Source organism: Perca flavescens, chromosome 20 (assembly GCF_004354835.1).
Source record: "Perca flavescens isolate YP-PL-M2 chromosome 20, PFLA_1.0, whole genome shotgun sequence".
Lineage (NCBI taxonomy): Eukaryota > Metazoa > Chordata > Actinopteri > Perciformes > Percidae > Perca > Perca flavescens.
This window is the reverse complement of record NC_041350.1, coordinates 28,293,397-28,314,185: the sequence shown is the minus strand read 5'-3', so window position 1 is coordinate 28,314,185 and position 20,789 is coordinate 28,293,397. Positions and strand designations below refer to the sequence as shown.

The following is a 20,789-nucleotide window of genomic DNA, read 5'->3' as shown; positions in this document are numbered from 1 at the left end:
TCGAGTTCCTCAGTTGTAATTTCGAGTTGGACGTCGGAATGTGCAAATAGTATGCATCGGTTTGAAAATGTGTAAATTATAGTAACTCCATATGGCCACAGAGGCAGCATTAGCACGACACGTAAAGCACAGCTGGAGCTCCCGGACCACACAGTGACTAAAGCTGAAGTCTGACGGGTCCTAAAATGTACTACCAGTTTCTTAACCCTCATGCCAATTACAAAAAGGAGAATCGGACCAAATATTGGAGTTACAAGATGTTAGCCACTTTTGAAGTATCAAACGACACGCATGATGCAGTTCTGAGACTAAAAACCTTCGGAGGATTAAAATACTTGAGGTCTTTCCTTTTTAAAACCTCAGCTACAACTACTCAATGAGTTTATCATCGATATAAAAAAAAAAATAAGCCAGGCCGGGTGACACCGAAAAGGCTTTCAAAATGGGAATCAGCTGGATGTGTATTATTTAAACTTCAGTCTTTGTACCTTCGATTGCAGATACTTCAGAGAGAGAAAAAAAAAAAAAAAAAAGCACCTTAAAAAAAGGTTAGGACTCAAAACTCAACTAATAAACCCCCCAGAAAAGAATCGGTATTCCTTCATGTATCTGGTTTAGCTGAGAGCAGTAAAGACTTGAAACCTCCCAGTAGTGTTTTTATGTCCGACGGCAGTTTAAGAGCGCTCACCTCGTTCTCTGGACAGGCAGGGAGATATTATATATATATATATATATAAAAAAAAAAGGCTCGTAGATCATTCAGCATCCTGATACCAAAAACTAAAAATATATATATATATATATAATTTTCGATGTGGCCGGGTTGGAACAGTGGGTAGAGCAGGCGCACATATACTGAGAGGCTTATGCCTCGATGCAGAGGTCCGGGGTTAGAGTCCGACCTGTGACGATTTCCTGCAGGTCTTCCCCCTCTCTTCCCCCCTTTCTCACCTAGCTGTCCTGACCATTAAAAGGCAGAAAAAGCCCCAAAAAATAATAATAAAAAAACTACAGCAAAAACTGAGCTAAAAACAAAACAGGTTGTAAAATAGCAAAAGAATGTCTACAGCTAAATGTAACCTATGGCTACAAAACGGAAGTAAAGAGGTCATCTGAGGCCTATCCATAGTGTCTTGGTGTTTCCATATTACATCTGGCATATATATACTATATATAAAAATAAAAACTAATCCATTTGGCAACCTGTTTGATGTCTCACACTATTCCAGTAATCATAATTTTGGTCTTTGATATACACATATATAGATATAAAAAAAAATCTGCTGTTCCAGGTCGTCTGTGTGGAGCGACGGGGAGGGGAAGGAGGATTTGGGGGCTGAGATTCAAGTTAGCAGACGGTGACACTGCTGCTCAGGTTTACTTCCAGCTGGTTCGCTTTCTTTTCTGCAGAAACCGACTGGTTTCTTTTGTTATTCCAAAAATAAAATAAACAAAAAACATGAAAAAGACCTAACTAAAAATGAAAAATGCCGTTTGGTGGTGGAAGAATAAGAGTAGAAATCCACTAGCTGAAGTTTTCTGACCTGCGCTCGCTCTGCGTTGTGCTTTACCACAGAGGGCTCGGCTCAGTGCAGACAAGTAAAAAAAATGAACCTGAAAATGTTTAAAAATAGAAAAATATTTGAGCTCTGAGCTAGAGGCCGCTGCCAAGCATGTGAGCGATCAGCGGCTTTCCCTGATGAAGATGTACAGTGCCTTTATTTTTGCCGTCTTAGAGACCTTATTACATGGGGTTTATATTTGTTCATGAACGGAGGGGGGGGGGGGCAGGCATCAGAGTCTAGTTTGGCCTTTTGGCTCTGAAAGGTCAGAGGTCACCGTTAGGCCTCTGCTGCTTTCCTCTTGGAGCCTTTCGTTTTGGCCCCGGCTACTGCCTTCCTGGAGCCTTTAGGGAGTTGGGTGCCAGCGGCGGGCGTCGGCGTCGCGTTAGTCTCCAAGTTGAGCTCGCGGTCCCGGTCGTCTGTTCCCTCCGGCTCGTCGTGCTCCTGGCAGCACAGCTGTCCTGTGGGGGGCCAGGGACGCAGCGCCCCCTCCTGGTGAGCACTGCAAAAGGAGTTGGGGCAGAGCTGACAGAAAGCCTCAGAGTTTTTGCCACAGACGTCACAGTGGTGCCAGGGGCAGTCCCAGCGGCCTGCGGGGAAACAGACACAAAATTTAGAAAGACCTCAAAATTAACTGCATATTAGCTGCTGCCGTGTCGTATTTCGGGAGGGGGGGGGGGGTTCTTACCGAAAGGTCTCTTGGTGAGGTTGAGGCAGGAGAGGTGATAAGCTTTGGTGCAAGTCTTCTTGCCACAGAGCACCAGCTGCCCTCCGTCCCCACAGCGGAAGCAATCATCATCAGACTTCTTGCCTTCGGTTTTCCTCCTTTTATACTTTCTCTTCAACCTCTTCCCTTTTGGGTCGGCCGTTTGACCGTTTGAGTTCTGCGAAGGAGACACCAAGTTGGGATTCATTTGATGAATGCCTATGGATTTCCAAGATTATATAATTTTTTTTATACGTCTATTTATTGGTATTTTAGAAAAAGGCAAACATTGCATACAAATTCTATAAAATATTACAGAAATGGTTTTACAAAAAACAGGTCCTGTACAAAAGATGATCAGATTAGATAAGAGTACAAAGCTGCTCCACATACTTATTGACATTACACCTCACTTACACACATTGGTCACGTAGAGGATTTATATATTAGGGTACATTTTAGATAGCTTCACCTTCGAAAGATGGAGAAGATGCAACACCCTGAACTGTATCAGACCATGCCTGGCACATATCGGCGTCTATATGTCCCTCTGTGCCCCTATCCAATATTACATTTATTTAACTGAACAGTTTTTCCTCAACAAACTGAAGGTCAAAGTTCATCTTCTAATGCAAGACAGAAAGTGGATTCACTCAAAACATGTCCAAAAAAAGGAAAAACACTGCAGAATCCACTAATGATAGGGCTGGACAATACCGTATATCGATATATCGACATCGATATGGGAGGCTAGATACCGCCTTAGATTTTGGATATCGTAATATGACCCAAGTGTCGTCTTCTCCTGGTTTTAAGGGCTGCATTACAGTAATGTGATGTCATTTTCTGAACTCACCAGCCTATTAGAGCTGTTCTATTATTTACATCTACCCATTTAGTCATTATATCCACATTATTGGTGATTATTTATCAAAACTCTCATTGTGTGAATATTTTGTTAAAGCACCTATAGTCAACCCTTGCCTGGAAATCCAGACCCAAATCCGAAAGATTAAGGGTCTGGCACTGAGTAATGAAAATGGCCCAACTCGAGGGGCGGCACCAAGCATGCATTTGAAAATCTCACTGCACGCAATTGGATAACTCTACGACCAATCACAACAATAGACGGGGTGACGTATCCAGAGCCCCGTACGCTTAGCTACCAGCGGAGCTAACCGGTAGATTAAACTGTCGTCATCTGTTTAGCTCGCCTCTGGCCCGCCTATATCAGATACACCGATGTGATTGGTGCAGCCCGGCTGCAAGGCCATAGTTAATGAGCATCATTACTGAATGCCAGAGTGACTCGCTGAGCTAATTCAAAATTGTGCTCTCGCGAGAATTCTGATTTTTGACTAATATTGTATCACCATATATGTAATATTAAATACATGGCAGTTATTTTGTAATGAGGTTGTATTTAACTTTTTCAAATGTACCTACTTTACCTGAACATGCCTCGACTCAAGTCTTTCAAACTGCTGGAAACACCTAGCCTGACAAGCCAGACCCACATCCAGATGTTGGGTCTGGGAACTCACCATTGACGGAGCTCAATCCGAGGGGCGGGATAAACGGTTGTCTTTCACATTCTCTCTGCACGCAATAGGATAGCACTATAACCAGGCAGAGCAACGAAGAAGGTAGCGGAGCCAGTTGATAGATTAAACTTTTGCCGTATCCAGTCGGCAAAACTCCAAACACATCTTCCTTTTTGAAGAATTACTTCAGTGCCGTTCTTTGTTCTTTTCTCAAAAAAAAAAATAAAAAAAAGCTGATCTCCAAGTCTTCCAGAAGACTGCTGTTCCCAGCAGCAGCCATAAGCTCCGCCCACCGACTCTATACATGATGTGATTGGCCTGACCAGTTTGGTTTTTCCAACTCGCAAGCCAAAAGAGAGAGCCTAGGTTCCCTGGCTGCAAAATAAATTTGCTGCCACTTGGGTGAGTCTAGATTTCTAGGCTAGGAAACACCAGGACATGGTCTCTGACCCAGAATGTGTAAAACACGTCTGTGTCGATGTCCTAAAAACGGTACTGTTGCTATGCTTCTATAAAAAAGGATTCTGGGTACCATGTCATTTCAACTTGATGATAAACCAACAGCTCTGATCAGAAAGCTCACCTTAGGCCGATCACCAAGAAAACCGCTGCAGTTGGGAGCACCGCAGCGACAAACGGTCTTCTCATTCCCGAGGCAGTCCAGGTTGTAGTTAAATGTCAGCTCAGTCCCTGAAATACCAAAAAACATACTGGGTTATACAATTAGGTGTCTATCTCGAGCTACTTATTTTGTTGTAAATGTAATTATTATTCAAACGTGTGAAAGGAACGTGTAGAGAAGGCTCTAAAAAAGGTCTCGTTTCCAAGTCGCCTCACCTGCTGGGATGTCACAGACGGCGAACAGACCAACCCGCGTGTCGCCGTTCACCGTCCACTTCTGCGTCTCACAGTTGGGCTGACAGCTGTGGTTCATGAAGCGAGAGTAGTTTCCTTTTGGACCGGCGTCAATGATCCGGTCCTTAAAAGAAATAAGACAATTTTGAGTAGGTGCCTCTAAATTAACTTATAGCTTTCATCAGTGCATTATATTCCCAGTTAACATTACAATTTACAGTATGTAGCACTACATACCACTACTACTGCTCCCCAATTAGCATTTAGTCACTTTATTATATTATTTATATCATTAGCTTTTAACAGATCTATGTATAGGATTCAGCTGTAGCTGAGGAAGATTTGTAGTATTGACTACTGTAATGTTACAGTTACCTACGGTGCAACATTCCCAATGCAATACCATTGTGTTTCTCTCGCTCACAGAGGTAGTGGTACTGCTGCTGAGAAAACAGCACCCAGACACCCTGCTGAGCAAAAAAAGTACTTCCAACTTCCGGGTTGGCCACTAACCTTGTCGATGGTGAGCATGTAGAAATCCGTGATATTATTCTCCTGGGCGTATTTGATCCTCGCCCTGCACTCCTCCTCGTCTATCAGCTCTCCAATGTACTCGTTTACAAACTCACCCTGTTTGAGAAACAGACCAGCGATGTCTCGATATTAGTCCCGAGCTGATCCACAGGATCTCCCAACCATCTGGGTATTGGCTACAGTGCTTTTATATAAAAACTATCCACACCCCTTGGAAGGTATGATTTACTAAATTAAATCAAAAATGTTGATGTTTAAAATGGCTTTTGGACACTTTAAAATAGAGATAAAGACCATTTAATGTCAAAGTGAAAACACTGTATACAAGCCTGATCCATACTTTTCTGCAGGCGCCTGTCGCTGAGCTGCCAAAAAGGCAGATTTAACTTTCTTTAAAACACCAGAAATCTCTACTTAAGTACAACATTTGAGGTATAGCCCGACCCATACAGGAGTCAGATATTCAAGAGTTTAAAACAATTTGGATAACAATATAAAATCAGCTGATTTTAAATCTTCTTTACAGAAACCGTAACATTTTTAATAAGGTTTCCTTAAATTTTTTTTTTTTTTTTTTTTTTTTAAATCAACTCCAATAGACACATGATAGAAGGTTTCAAAACATAAACATAGCTTTGGCTTTTCGGTTATTCAATTCCTTGTCATTAATCAGCTGACATGTTTGCTGATGTACCTGCAATGAGCCAATATCAGACTGGCCGATGGATCTAATTCCAAGTGACTAAAACATGGATTTGCACAAAAACAAAAAATACCAGAAATGATTACCGATATTGTAAAATCTGCCTGTGCTCATGCAAAAAACATGAGATGTTTTTATCCACCCCGATTATAGATAAACATACATAACAAGTCCTCAGCTTTTCACTACGACTTTTAATGGGATGAATCTTTTCTGATATTATGTACATTTGCACGAGACAGTGGCTGATCCCACTAAAAGACCACTTTACCTTCTTGATGTCCCGTAGAGCGATCAGGCCCCAGCCCTTGCCGGGGGTCTTGATGATCTTGGTCTCTGGGTAGAGACGTTTGGTGAAGTCCTGGTTACAGCAGCGCTCCCCGTTGGGACACACCTGAGGGTGGCACTCGTACTGCAGCATGCGGTTGAGACACTCCGACTCAAAGCCGCACGGCCTCTCGTCTGTCGGCTTGCAGTTACACTTGGGGATCTCAGAAATGTCTGCGGTGTAGACCTGAACCCTGCCGAAGGGTTTGTTGACCTGAAAGGAGGAGAACATAAAAAAATAAGAAGAAAAAAAGGACACTGCAATATCATGAAAGGAGGATCTATTCTGGAAGGATTGAAAGCAGTGTAAATAGAGTAAACTCTTCACATGTATTCACTTTAAAAAAAAAATAAAAAAAATAAATAAAAAGAGACAAAAGCAAAAATGCACACTTTTAGATTTCACACCTTGATAAATTTATATGGGGGTGGTTTGCGGCTGTTCTCTTGTGCTTCCTTGGCCTCTCGTTTGATTTTTATCTCCTTGAATCGAACTTCGGCCTCCAGCAGAGCTGAGGAAACAAAACAATGTAGATTCTCATTACATTCCATCTCACCTACGGAAACAGCTTCTCAACAACTATCATGAGATTTAATGACTTATTCATGGATTACGGAAATGGCCAAAAAAGTGTATTCCTAGTTTAGCTCGTCACCATTCTTGAAGACTTTGCCGATGCCGGTCCTCTGGTACTTGCTGCCCCGGTCTCCCTCCATGTATGGAAACACCCGACCCTGGTGGGTCCAGAAGTAGTCCTTGGAGCCGAAGAAGAAGACTGGGAACTCTCCGATCTCGTGGCGAAGGTGCTGGATGTTGGTGGGGATGTTTCTGGGGTGGTGGATCTCTGCAGGCCACCACCTGAAGAAGTAAAAAGGCCGGAGCAGGTGTAAGATATTTATTCAGAGTCTAGGTCACAATAGAGAACAAGAAGAAACGCAGCCATTTGGGTTGAATTTTAAAAAGATAGAAAATGCAACGGTACTGAATTAGGGATCAGTTTCTCTGACCTGTAGGTTCCCAGTTTGACCCAGATGATGTCTCTGTATTTGGGTTTCTTTCCGGCCCGGCAGTCGTTGCAGAACCAGCTCCCATCAGGCATAGCGATGTTCAGGCAGTCGGGGTGAAAAGCTGCAGGACAAGACTCACAGCACAGCAGCTGGCCTCCTGCAACACCAGATCAATTTAAACGTTTAGTTACAAGTCAGCAGCATCAAAGCTGCAGAGAGAGTTTCCACTTATAGTGGTCATCTGTGAAAGTTAATACGGTGGGGGGGGGGGCACTTTTACTGGATTTTGCATTGATGACAAAACCTAAGTTTGGGGTCCCCTGCTGGAGCTGCTCCCCCCGCGACCCGACACCGGATAAGCGGACGAAGATGGATGGATGGATGGATGGACAAAACCTAAATCATTAAGTTAGTATTCATTTTCATACCAAAAATGTAACTTATTTGTCAATCCAAGCTTGACATTTCTACAACTGGCTTGCTTTCTGGGGTTCAGTATCATCTTACACAAAGTCAGAAAATAACTCGCACATTAAATTACAGCCATCCCTGCAGAACTGGCTGTGAGTGCAACTAAAAAAGGATTCTCAGGACTCCTGCAGTTCAGCATTTCTTCTGATTTTCAGCAGCAGTACTGAATGAGTGATTAACAGCTCCACACCCTGTACAGCTCCAGTGCACTTGGCTGTGCCAAAATGATTTCCTTATTACCCTTTATAGACTGAGGAGATACTAATTATTATGCTTTGCTCTACTACTCTCTGTAGAGCTATTACATCATATTAAAAGCAGGGTGTCCAGCCACTTAGCCTGAAATAAAGACCCCCCTCCACTAACATAAAAAAAAATAAAAAATGAATACATTGTTTTATTTAATACATTTTTAGGAAAAAAAAATAGTGGTGGTGCAGTTTAAAACTCAGCATATTGTCAATCTTTTATAAGTGCAGCCATTTCTTTTTTTTTTTTTTGCCCATATCTACCAACTAAACTGATTCAGTGCATCAGGATCTGTGTCGCTTAACCCTTGTGTTGCCTTTGGGTCAAATTGACCCGTTTGAAATTTTTGTTTTATATATGAAAATATGGGACGTAGAAATAAGCGCTGAAAGTGTGTAGAAGACAAATTTAACAAACATTGGAAAAAAACTAAAAAACTGGAAAAAAAAGGTTGATGGAAGACAACACAAGGGTTAACAATAGCCTGAGGGAAACCTCATAAACATACAAGACAGATTTTTCTCACAGTGGTTCTAGTCAAAGTCTGGTTAAAGTCAACGAGTGAAGAGGTCTGGTTGTGATCAAAATTCCCTAAACCTGCCATTATACAGCTGGAATTAGTTTTTATTTTTAACAGCACAAGAAGATCCTTAAAAGGAACAGGCCAACTTATTGGGACTTTAGCTTTAGAGTTAGATAAGTCCATACATACCCTTCTAATCTCCGTGTGTGTTGTAACTGTCTGACGCACCCACCGCTAGCCTAGCTTAGCACAGATGCTGGAGGTAACCGGCTCCATCTAGCCTACTGCTCCCAATAAGTGACAAAATAACGCCAACATGTTCCTATTTACATGTTGTGATTTGTATACTCACAGCGTGTACAAATAACAAAGTCACATGAGACACAGCCATCTTCTAACCGTATACATACTGCTACTTCTGCTACTTGGGCGGAGTGATTAGCGCAACACCTGAAAAGCACTATTGTGCTCTGCTCCTCACCACGGGGCTTTCTCAGGTGACATGCGCAAATAACTGGCTAAGTAGACCAAACAAATGATCACTATATGGCTATTGGTAACTGGCCTCCATGTTGATGAGAGGAGAAGTATCAAACCTTTAGAGCAGACGAAGCACCAGCTGACGTTGACATGACTGTGGTGGCTGTAGCCCTTCTTGGCGTTGAAGTGGTTGGTGCAGATAATGGCGGTGTTGGTGATCATCTCACTGCCGGCGGCAACACACAGGTCACCAACGTGGTAGGCGACAGGGCAGCGAAGGCAACGCATCAACCTACCTGCAGTACGGAGAGCGAGAGGGACCCCAGATTAGAGATTTACATCACTCAGAAAAAGTACAAGTGGCCAAAAATGCCTGAAGATAAGTGCTGTTGAACTGGTCTGCTTTAAGTCTACAATACTAGGCTTATTCTGTTCTGTCACAAACTGTATGAAGGGTGGCTGCATCATATTTAAAAATGGTCATGGCCACCACATTAAATGCTCACTAGGTAATATGTATCATAAATAGAAAAAGCAACAATGCAGGATTTCTTTTCATTGAGTTTAATTCTCAAAATGTGGCCTGGCTGTAGTTGGAGACCACTTTCTCCAAATAAATAAATTTTCCTTCAACTAGTTTTTATCTTTAAATGTCATGCTTTTAACTGTGAGCTTCAAATGATTTACATTAACAGTCAGAAACTTTTCTGGTCATTTAACACTATCAAAATCATGTCCTTGTTTTATACATAACCGATCTATTCTGAAATTTTTTAACAAATCTCAGGATATTGCTGGCTGATAATGATGATTCTTTACAGCTATTAAAATGGAAAGTTGACTCAAAATTGTCCTCCCCACATAGCCCAAAAAAAAAGTCACTTCTTTAAAGGATTGAACTGAAATCTCAGGGCTAAAGCACCCCTTTGCGTTGCGTTTCGGTACCCAACCCTACTCCGGCGTGATTTTTTGGCCATTTTTTAGGTCTTTATTGACAGGACAGCTGAAGAAATGAAAGGGGAGAGAGAGGGGGGGAATGACATTCAGCAAAGGGCCACAGGTCGGAGTCAAACCCGGGCCCGCTGCGTCGAGGAGTAAACCTCTATATATGGGCTCCTGCTTTACCAACGGAGCTATCTGGGAGCCCAAATGGAAAGCATTTAAACAAAACCAATTTCCCCCCCTTTTTTTGTGCTGAACCCGACCTGAACCGCGAGTTTTGTGGTCCAATGCACCCCTAATGTGCTGCAGAGCCTCACCTTTGGTGGACTTCTGCTTGGTGCGGCAGCCGTAGTGGCAGCTCAGGCAGGTGTGGAGCGGACAGCGGAAGCCCTTGTTGTCAAACACGGTGAGGGGGTTGAGGCGGATGCACGCCTCGTGGTAAAACTTGCCGCAGTGCGGAACGTGGCAGCGACGCATCACCCCGTCCGACTGCTTACAGCTGAAACACGAGTGAATTCCTGAGAGGAGAAACAGGAAGAGAATCAAAAGGAGGAAAGAAATTGACAGTAATAATTACAAACGTTACTTCTGTTATCACGGAGCAGAAAACCAAATAACATGATTATATTGAAGATATAACATGCATAGATTAGAAGGAAAAAAAGAGATGACTTCCTAACATGATTAAAAAGGACTTGCTTAGACTTTTATATTAGTCAACAACTGTAAGTAGTGCAGCAAGAGGTCACTTATAAGATTAAATAACTGACCAAACGCTGTTCCCTGGACATAGCGTGAACTTCTAACCTGTGCTGCACTCCTGACACAGAAGCTTCTCGTCAGGTTTGAGTGACAGGCCCAGACAGTGGAGGTGAAACATCCCACAACACTGGCCTTCACAGGGCACCAAGTCCTCGCCAGCCTGCTCACACATCTGCAGGAAATAAAATACAGACGTTTTGGTCAGAGATTGACATGGTAATCAGGAGAACTAGAGACATTAACTGGGACGTGTGAGAAACCAAAAACATTTGAAATTTAGAAAAAATGTCTATATTACACAGATGATTATACAAGAATATGTGATCTAGCATGCTTGCTTATTTAAAAACACTCAGATAGATAGATAAAAAAAACATAACAGGTGATGCAGCTTTTTCAAATTAAGGAAAATAAAATATTTAAGAGGCATCGTACCTGGCAGACAAACTCTTTCTTCCGTTCGCCCTTCTTCGTCCCGTCTAAGCTGTCACACGGAGATTCAGGACGTCCTTCACTCCCAGAGCCCTGCAGCAAACGTGTGGTGAACTTTGGATGAATTAGACAATTGTGATTCATAACAATTCTATAGCCATTCATTCACACCATCTGCAAAACGATTAACAATTACCTAAAATCGATTTATTTTCAACAGACCTCAGTGACAAAGGAAAGTAATTAAATCAAAACTGCCAAAATGAGTTCTGCTCTTTAAAAAGGGGGAAATGGGCCTGTACTTTGATTTGAAAATAAAAAAGGTCTCACGACCATTGATAACAGGCTGGTTAGGGGTGTCAAAATGAACGCGATCATAACAAGTTAACGCAAATTCCATTTAGCGCCACTACATTTTCTGACACGCTATTAACAAACGTGCATTCTGTAATGTGGTCCCCAGAGCCGATCCGTAGTTTGGGAAATCAGAAGGCGATGCAGCGCTGCACTCACCGGAGATTTCTCTCAGTGATCAGTTACCTCGGGGTTACGGCACATTATTTTGACCCCTAGTGGGAACTTCGGTCGCATGCTTCGACTGTTATGAAGATAGAGGAGGGGCATTTCTGCAAGTAGCCAGACAGTAGGACTTGAACATAAAGTCAGAACACTGACTGCTGTTAGTGCACCGAACATGACTGCCAGGCAACTCCCGTTGGAGCATATGGCCCGTGTTGCACATAGCCTCCACCAAGCCATCCCACGTAGTAGAAGGGGAGGTTTTGGGAGCCTTTATTTTCCCACGAGGTTAAACACAATGACATTGTTACATTTAGCTGTTGCTGTAATGCACAAGCTCCACTGTTTTGTGTTGAGCTGCTACCGTTGTACGTGTAAAGTGGGACACTACATTGTGTCAGTATTACCAAGTAGTGTTCCATTCAGGTCAATGTGCCCGTCTGTTGTAGCGTGATGGGCTTGAGTTCGCCATATTCGCAATATTCTAGACAGTCATTGTTTTGCATTGTTGCAATAATAATAATAATAATAATAATAATAAACATCTACATAGAGCAAGATTATTTGTCCACTCACATGTAGATAAGAGCATTAAAAACATGAGAAATATCACTTTCAAAGTACATTTAGAACAGGTATAAAATGTGTGATTGAGAGTTAATTATGAAAAATCATTTATTAAATCAAATTTAATATTTTAATCGATTGACAGCCCTAGTAATAATACCACCTAACTTAGAGCTGTAATTGGGCCTTAAACGTTCGGCCCAACAAGGCCTGAGCCCGACCGAATTGGGCCCGAGCCTGACAAGTACATTTTGATTGACAGCTTTTTAAAAGCCCAGTTTACAGCCCGATATTATTCAAATGTGCGCACGCACACAGCTCTTTTGTCGAGAATGAGTCATTTATACATTTTTAAACATAATTTATTCATGACTAACATAGGCTATAGGCCACTTGGAAGTTAGAACAAAGAAATAAAAGAAGTCCTCCAGAGGCCAGCCTCCGTTTCACCTCCTCAGCATCCATTTTCGTACTAATCGAAAGGCATCACCTGACCGCTCATTTACCGCGCAACTCAGAGCGTAAGCCCCAGTCCGGCCCGAGCCCGTGTACAATGATAGAAATTAAGACCGAACCCAATAGTTTGTTACTAGTAAATATCAGACGGATGTGAGGTTATTCCCCCCATACCTCGGGATCAGGACACGGGGAGGCCCGCCTCTTCTTTGCCTTGGGGGGCGTGGCCTGGTTCTCTCCATCCTGCTTCCTTTTCCTCCTACGCTTTGGTTTCTCTGCGTCTTGGACATCTGTAAGAAGAAAAAAGGTGTTTGAAATATGACAAATAACAGATGTTTCAGATGGGAAGTTAGAAGAGAAACCGAAGAAAGCAATGTTATTCTTCAATACAGACGTAACAGGATGGTTTACCAGTGAGGAGAGCTTTCGACTTGGTTAGTCTCTTCTTGGTTTCAGTTACGTCTTTGTCAGCTTTCTTCCTTCTTCTCTGCTTTTTGTCTGTTCCTTCTGAAGTCGAGGCCTGGTAAGGTTTGTGGATGTGAAAACACAAGAAAGTCAACATCTTATTGCAAAGATAAAGATTTAAGATGATGCATCACAACTAAAATCGATAGTTAAACATTGTTTTTGTTAGTAGCTTACTTAGCAAATAAAAAGACAAAGTCTCCACAGCGAGGTCCTCCTCAACGCCAGCAATTACTTTGCAAGAACAGGGGCAGGTTTGGGTCTGAAATAACACTGCACCTGATGGAAACCTCACCTGTTTTGCAGCATCTTTGCTTGTTTTACGTCTCTTTTTAGGCTGCTGAACCTTATCTGCCGTAGCGTCTGTTGGTGGCCTTTCAGAGGTCTTCTTTCGCTGTCTCTTGACTAAAAACAACAAAAATGTTAAAAAGATCCAACACCCTATAAACAATATTTTCTGGCAGCTTTTAGAGTAGCTTGATGATGAATTTCCAAAGCTGTCTCCCACAATGTGCCAAGTACTTAAGTGGGCTAAATAAAATATATTAAAAAAATAAATAAAATAAAAAAAAGGAAAAAATTAAATTGCCAGACACCACTTAAGGAAGAAATGTCTCATTCTTTGTTTACTTGGATGAGACAAATCTTTTTTTTGCCATTTCTTCACTTTGTAAAACTACAAGAAAAAGGCTCTTTAGAAAGAAAAATTAATTAACAAAGCTAGATATGTATTACAATGTTTATTGATTAAACAGATTAAGGATTATTAGTATTAGTTGTTTGTTTTAGTAATTCTACAAATTATCATTTTAAACTTCTGCTATGCTTTATAAATAGTAACATGCACCCAATGTGATCTGTACAAATGAGATTTTGGTGTACGTGAACAAATTAAAGGCAACACACAACTATCAAACAGCATTTTGGATCAATTCTCTGCATTTCTAATTTTCAGTGCTATCAAGGATAAACAGCTTACTTGGTTTTAGCAGTCCCACAACAAAAATGTACCCTCTTTATACAATCAGGAGGGGGCATTCTTAAATATACTGTTCACGTTAAGGGATACATTCCACAATAATCCAACCACTTTGCTATTTTACTAGCCACATGTGGCAATTTAAAGCAGGAGATTCCACAGCTCTGGTAAACACATACCAGCCAAGGCCAGATTTAACCACCCAGCCTGGGTTTCAACTTTCAACCAACCTGGAAGCGAAACTGGAAGTGAGACTGGTTCAGCAATATCGTCCGTCGAAGAAACCAGCTTTGGTTTCCTTTTCTTCCCAGGGTCAGAAGTCTTGTCCGTTGCAGGTTTTTTCCTTCTCCTCACTGTCTTTGTGGAGGACTGTGCCTGTCTGGGTCTCCTCTTTTTCTTCTGAGGTATGACTGATTCAGCTTGTAGATCTGGTGCAGAAGTGGTGGGATCCTATGAAGAAAGAACCAAATGTATTAAATGTAGCAATGGGCATTTCAAGCAAAGATACCATTTGATATTCACTGGGAACTATTCGACCGTTCTTCGAATGGACTTTGCATGTTCCTCCTGTTTGTACAGTAGCATCTAGCCACATCTCACTTCGAAAAGAACTACAAATGATGCGCACACACACAAGCCTTCTCCTGATTATACACTTTAGTGAGTTATCCTAACCTGTGAGGTCGGCAGCAGTTGAAGCATTTCTTTTGAAGAAACTGTGTTGTTCAATTGCTTTTTCGAGAGGAAATTATTAAGATGGCCTTTGCCCCTTCTTTGCCAGTTGAGTTTTGTTCTGGATGCTTGGGTCTTTTTCCCGGTTGAAGTGCTGTCTTGGGACTGAGGGGCGGCTGCGGGCTCGTTGGTAGGGCCCACCAGCGGGGAGTGGAGATCTGGGCTAAGTCTAGACTCGGTTTCCTGGTCCATCTCGTTGCTCTTCTGCTGTGGCTTCAACTTCTCCAGTATGCAGGGGTTCAGATGAGGCCCGTCATCGTCATACAGAAACGTGAAGTTCACCACGCGCTCATCCAGGGACATGCTGAAGGCCTCCTTGGCCTGAATGATGCCCATGTTCCACTGAGCCTGGAGTTTAAGGGGCACAGAGGGCGCTGTCTGCATGGCATAGGGAGAAAATTGCAAAGTTATACGACAAGTTACAACCCCAAATCAGAAAAAGTTGGGACAGTATGGAAAACACAAATAAAAAAAGAAAGTAGTGATTTCTAAATGTACTTTGACTTGTATTTCATTGAAGACAATACAACAGCACATAATTTAACGCGTTTCTCATGACTTTTTTTTTTTTTTTTTCAAAAAAACAAAAACAAAATTCCTATTTTGGTTCTTGCAACAAATTTCAAAAAAGTTGGAACAGTAAAGCATTTACCACTTTGTAACGTTGCCATTCCTTTTCACAACCCTTAAAAGACGTTTAGGGACTGAAGACACCAAGTGATGAAGTGTTTCAGGTGTAATTTTGTCCCATTCTTGCTGCTAACAAGTCTTAAAGTGGCCAACAGTACGGGGTCTTCGTTGTCGCATTTTGCACTTCAAAATGCGCCACACGTTCTCTATTGGAGACAGGTCGGGACTGCAGGCAGGCCAGTCAAGTACCAGTATCCTCTTCCTCCGCAGCCAGGACTTTGTAATGTGTGCAGAATGTGGTTTTGCATTATCTTGGTTAAATATGCATGGACATCCCTGTAAAAGATGTCTTCTTGAAGGCAGCATATTGTGCTCCAAAATCTCTATGTACTTTTCAGCATTAATGGTGCCATCACAGAAGTGCGAGTTACCTTTGCCAAGGGCACTGACACAACCCCATACCATGACAGACCCTGGCTTTTGGACTTGTTGCTGGTAAGAGTCTGGATGATCCTTTTCTTCTTTGGTCCGGAGCACACGGCGTCCATTTCTCCCAAAAAACACCTGAAATACTGATTCATCAGACCACAGTACACGTTTCCACTGTGTGATGGTCCATCCCAGATGCCTCCGAGCCCAGAGAAGTCAACGGTGCTTCTGGACACTGTTAACATAGGGCTTCCTTTTGGCACAGTACAGTTTTAACTGGCATTTGTGGATGTAACTACGTATTGTGGTACTTGACAAAGGTTTGCCAAAGTAGTCCTGAGCCCATGTGGTGATATCGCTTATAGATGAATGACAATTCTTGATGCAGTGCCGCCTGAGGGATCGGAGATCACGGTTGGTCAGCTTAGGCTTGCGCTCTTGTCCTTTACACACTGAAATTCCTCCATATTCCTTGAATCTTTTAATTATGTTATGCACTGTTGAAGGTGAAATAAGCAAATGTCTTCCTATCTTTCTTTGAGGAACATTGTTTTTAAACATTTCAATAATTTTCTCACATATTGGTTGGCAAACTGGCGATCCTCGGCCCATCTTTGCTCCTAAAGGACTAGACCTTTCTTGGATGCTGCTTTTGTACCAAATCATTATTACAATCACCTGTTGACATCACCTGTTTTAAATCACATCATTATTTAACCAACTTACCTGATTACTAGCCCTATATTGCTCCTGTCCCAACCTTATTTGGAATCTGTTGCAGGTCTGAATGACAGGAAAGGATGTATATTTACAAATAAAATTAAGTTGACCAGACAAAACATGAAATATTTTGTGTTCACATTGTCTGCAATGAAATACAAGTCAAAGTACATTTAGAAATCACTACTTTCTTTTTTTATTTGCGTTTTCCATACTGTCCCAACTTTTTCTGATTTGGGGTTGTACAAAAGACACAGCGCAGTGGTAATGTTTAACCATCGTTTTCAACCAGAGAACACATGTCGCTGCCGAGACAATGCAATTATAAAAACAAATACTTGTTTTTACACGTTGGCCAATATCTAAAACCAAGAGTACATACTTGATTAGCAGCATGTGACAGGTGTAGGAAAAGACCTGATAACAACCATGGCAAAAAAAGTACCTGCACAGATTTGTGTGTTGTAAACATGATTCCTTTCTCGTTTGTTGATGGTGAGAAAATGGCTGCTAATATAATGGGCTTGAGGTTTAGGGAATTGCCTGATTTTTCATTTGGAATGCACTTCAACTTTCTAAAAATGTCATGACGAGAGAGAGAACTTTGTATAATTATTTTTAAGTGTTTAAGTTTTAATACTGCAAGGCTTCTGAGCAAAGTCTTTTCAAACAGAAAACCACGTTCTCTACTGGCCGATACGTACGGTCATCACATAGGAGAAGAAGCCGATTTACCTTTTTGTGGAGGACACGGGAGGCTGGCGGTTTGTTGCCCTGGCTAAGCTCCTGGTACTGATCCTCCCCAGTGAAGGACACCATGTTTTTCTCAAAGATGTAGCCCCTCTCCGGGGCGTCTCCAAAATACTGCACATGGTAAAGGAGGCCCGACCTGCTGTTGACAGCTAAAAAAAGCAAACAAGAAAAAAAAAAAAAAAACATAAAATACAAATAAATAATGGTATAAAAACAGACTAACTTGTAAACACATCACGTAAAGCAAAGTTAAATTGATGCAGGTGGTGAGACTGTATCTCACCTTTCTGTTTCGGTTTGATGTGATTGTTGAATTCTGGGTCTGTGGTCACCATGCAAGGCCACCAGGGGTATCCTGACACCTTGGTCCAAACCAAATCCCCAACAGAAAAACGGATCAGCAGAGGAGAGTCTTCTGTATCCTCCTGCGTCAACTCTGGGATGAGATCAGACTGGAGAAGAGAAAGAAGTTAATCAATAGGTAAAAATAAAAACTAATCAAAGTTCTGACACCTTTTCCTTCCTTTCAGACACATATGCATCACTACCAGTATTTTACACCGGCAAGTATTGGCCTACAATTATACATACAATAAATTGGGTCAAACTATCAGCTGTGCATTTAAGTTTAAATATGTGCACATTTTCTATCAATTCCCCACATTTTTAAGCTTATGTGGAAATCTTATTTACTTTATATCAAGCAATAATTTCCCCAAGGTATGTGGGAAAATTGTTGAACGTTCCCAGATCAAACAAACTATCTATTAGTCAATATTCACTGTGTACTCAACTGTCCATTGGAGGCCTGTACTGTTTGGTCACATGCACATGTTTGTCTCTAAACCAGCATTAGCTAGACATATTGCAGTTTTTACATTGCAGTTTATGTATTTGCCTCAGACAAAAATATTGATAGTTTTTCTCCTTAAAAGTAGGAATAAAAGCAAAACCTCATGAGCTGCTCCTGGCTCCACGGGGATGACAGAGGAACTGAGGTTTGGATTGTGAGGTCCCCCCCTCCTTTTCTTAGAGTCCTTTCTCTTCTCTGGTCCAGATATAGTACCTTCGGTGGCTGTAGCCAAACTCGTCCCCTTGGCACGGCATGGCTCAAACACCGGCTGCTCGACCACCTGGGGTATCGTCACCTTCAGTTCATGTTCAGTATCAGGAGTGCAATTGTGCTGGTGGGTGCCATTGGTAGCAGGGGCTTCAGCGCCCTTCAGCATAGGTGGCTCTGGGGCACAAAGCTTAGGCAGCGCGTCTTGGTCCCCATTCAGTACACGGGAGGTGAGGTCTTTGAGCCTCTCGTGGCTGTGGTTGTTGTGACTGTGGCCAGCCATCTTCTGAAGGGCGCCGTCTTGCAGCGTGGCGGCCAGCTGGGCAGCAGCTTTGTCCATTAGTAAAGCAGGGTCACTGCTCATGTCCCCACCACCTTTCCGTACACTGAGGGACTCTGGCGGCTGCTTCATGCTGATCGGGTTGGCTGGTTCAGGCATTGAAGGCAGGGAGCTACCTTTGCTGTCCATCCCAACTAACCCCCTCCAGGATCACTGAGCTACAGGACAGGACAGAAACTTCTTATTCCACAGGTTTCATCACAAAACATTAACACATCATGCAATTATTTTTTTTCCGTGCTCTTCATTTTGGCAATTTGTAAGAATGGCATTCTGGGATGTGAATCCTATGAGCATAACGTTACACATTTTACAAAATGGCACTCACTTGCTCCAGCAGAGCACGAACAGAGAGCTTGAAGGCGACAGAAAAAAGAACGGCACCTGTCACGGAATGTTCTAGCCGCGTAGTTTTTAATATTAAAGTCGAGCGACTAGAGTGACCTAATGTCGAATGCAATAATACCTCTGTATAGTCAAAGAATACTAATGCCTCAATTATATCCAGACCTTTACTTTGACCATAACTAATGTAAACGGGGTCAAGTCAAACCCTTTCTCGATTACATCCATGCATGCGAATAATAAAAAAAACAGCGCTGGTGGAAAACCTCTTACCGCTACAATTTTAAGTTGGCTCTCTCCTGAAAACGGATTAAGCTAGCTACTAGCTGCAGTCTGGAAAAGCGGTGGGGAGAATGTAAAGAGGCTGGCTGCAGGCTCTCTCGCATGCAGCGAATGCCCAGTAAGTGGGTGGCTAGCTGTGCAGCGTAACCATAGAAAAGCCGCGGAAATGGAAGCAGCTGACAAGTCGGAGCAATGTGCTATTGGAGTGCGAATTACTGTATCCCACTTCAGTTAAAGCCTAAGCCTGTTACACTGTAGTTTAAGTGACAAGATAACACCAATTATCTTAACACTAGTTGTAATGTAACGACAAGATGACTGTCTAGTTAACAGTACGTTACAGTAACGTCAATAACTCAAGCGTTTTTTTTTTAACAATCGCTTAGTCATTATAAAGTTAACCAATAACGTGTGCAACGAAGTGTTCTGACGGCCACCTGTAAAATAGCATCTTTAGCCAGAGGTTTCACTATCATGTCATGCACGAAAAGGGCTCCGACTATAATCTGAAGCGGAAGCCACGATGTGGGAATCTCACGGATCCCAGGCATGGACAATCATTTCCCCATAAACCGTAACGTTACAACCGCATCTCTGTCATTGCTACAGTCAGCCATTACGCCGCATTCCAGCAAATAGTCAAAGCCGCCACCCAGAAGCTAGCTAAATGCAGTTATCCTACAAACTACGCAAACGTTACTCGATTAAAGCAAATACGTGAATAAATAAATGAGCGTAAGGCTGGATGATTGCGGTAGTGTGTTTAAACTGTTTCGCTATTGCTTCACCGATATTCTCAATTTGTAGGCGCCATGACAGCTCGTTTCAAAAATGCTAACAGTGCTAGCTTAAGCTAACCAGAGTACCATTGAAGCCAAGTCAAATTGTACTAACGTTAGCACAGTCAGCTAGTAAGCGGGTCCCCTCTTGTTAAAATGGATGGTCGGGGCGAAAAAGTGTACTTGCGAAAAACTAATACCGGTTAATATCCTCATGGTTGACAATAACATGAAAGACCGGTTCTTTGTATTTACCTGTTGAATCTCCTCTCGGTCGTTAAAGGGGGAAAATGTCCGCATTCATCCTGTAAAGCGAAGGATTTCATTCAAGTCGAATCAAAAGCTTGCGGGAAACTCAAACTCTCCGGCCAACCAGCGCGAAAAATACTCACTTCCGATTGGTCGGGAGCAGAGCGAGGCTCCAACCGGTCCTTTCAAAAAACCCAACCGTAGGAAGTAGCTAACCCTGGTGTCTCCCGTCTGTTTTGACATCATTTAACGACTTTTCTAAATTATTTTTCAATCGTTAGTGCTTACATTCGCTGTATATATGTTTTTTTGTTTCTTACAAAAAATAATATAAACGAGCTGTGACTAACATATGTCATCAAACGTATAACGTTTAGGTTTAAATG

General features: G+C 42.2%; 1 protein-coding gene across 3 annotated transcripts; it reads right to left on the bottom strand.

Moving 5' to 3' along the window:
* Positions 1-1,792: 1,792 nt before the first annotated feature.
* Positions 1,793-20,567, bottom strand: nsd2 (nuclear receptor binding SET domain protein 2). Of its 3 annotated transcripts, none has more exons than XM_028565871.1 (22): positions 20,410-20,567; positions 18,302-18,906; positions 17,632-17,800; positions 17,331-17,497; positions 14,760-15,194; positions 14,315-14,534; positions 13,401-13,510; positions 13,052-13,160; positions 12,815-12,930; positions 11,102-11,212; positions 10,712-10,838; positions 10,222-10,422; positions 9,079-9,258; positions 7,240-7,396; positions 6,888-7,090; positions 6,640-6,743; positions 6,176-6,445; positions 5,181-5,297; positions 4,650-4,791; positions 4,396-4,502; positions 2,251-2,446; positions 1,793-2,152 (listed from the first exon to the last, which is right to left on the bottom strand). In XM_028565871.1, the coding sequence occupies exons 2-22, from the start codon at positions 18,875-18,877 to the stop codon at positions 1,842-1,844; spliced, it is 4,128 nt and encodes a 1,375-aa protein (XP_028421672.1). In that variant the 5' UTR covers positions 18,878-18,906; positions 20,410-20,567; the 3' UTR covers positions 1,793-1,841. The 3 variants fall into 3 exon arrangements, with proteins under 3 accessions (XP_028421672.1, XP_028421674.1, XP_028421673.1); XM_028565873.1 differs by having other exon boundaries at positions 11,102-11,191; XM_028565872.1 differs by lacking the exon at positions 20,410-20,567 and adding an exon at positions 19,077-19,161.
* Between the last annotated feature and the right edge of the window lie 222 nt (positions 20,568-20,789).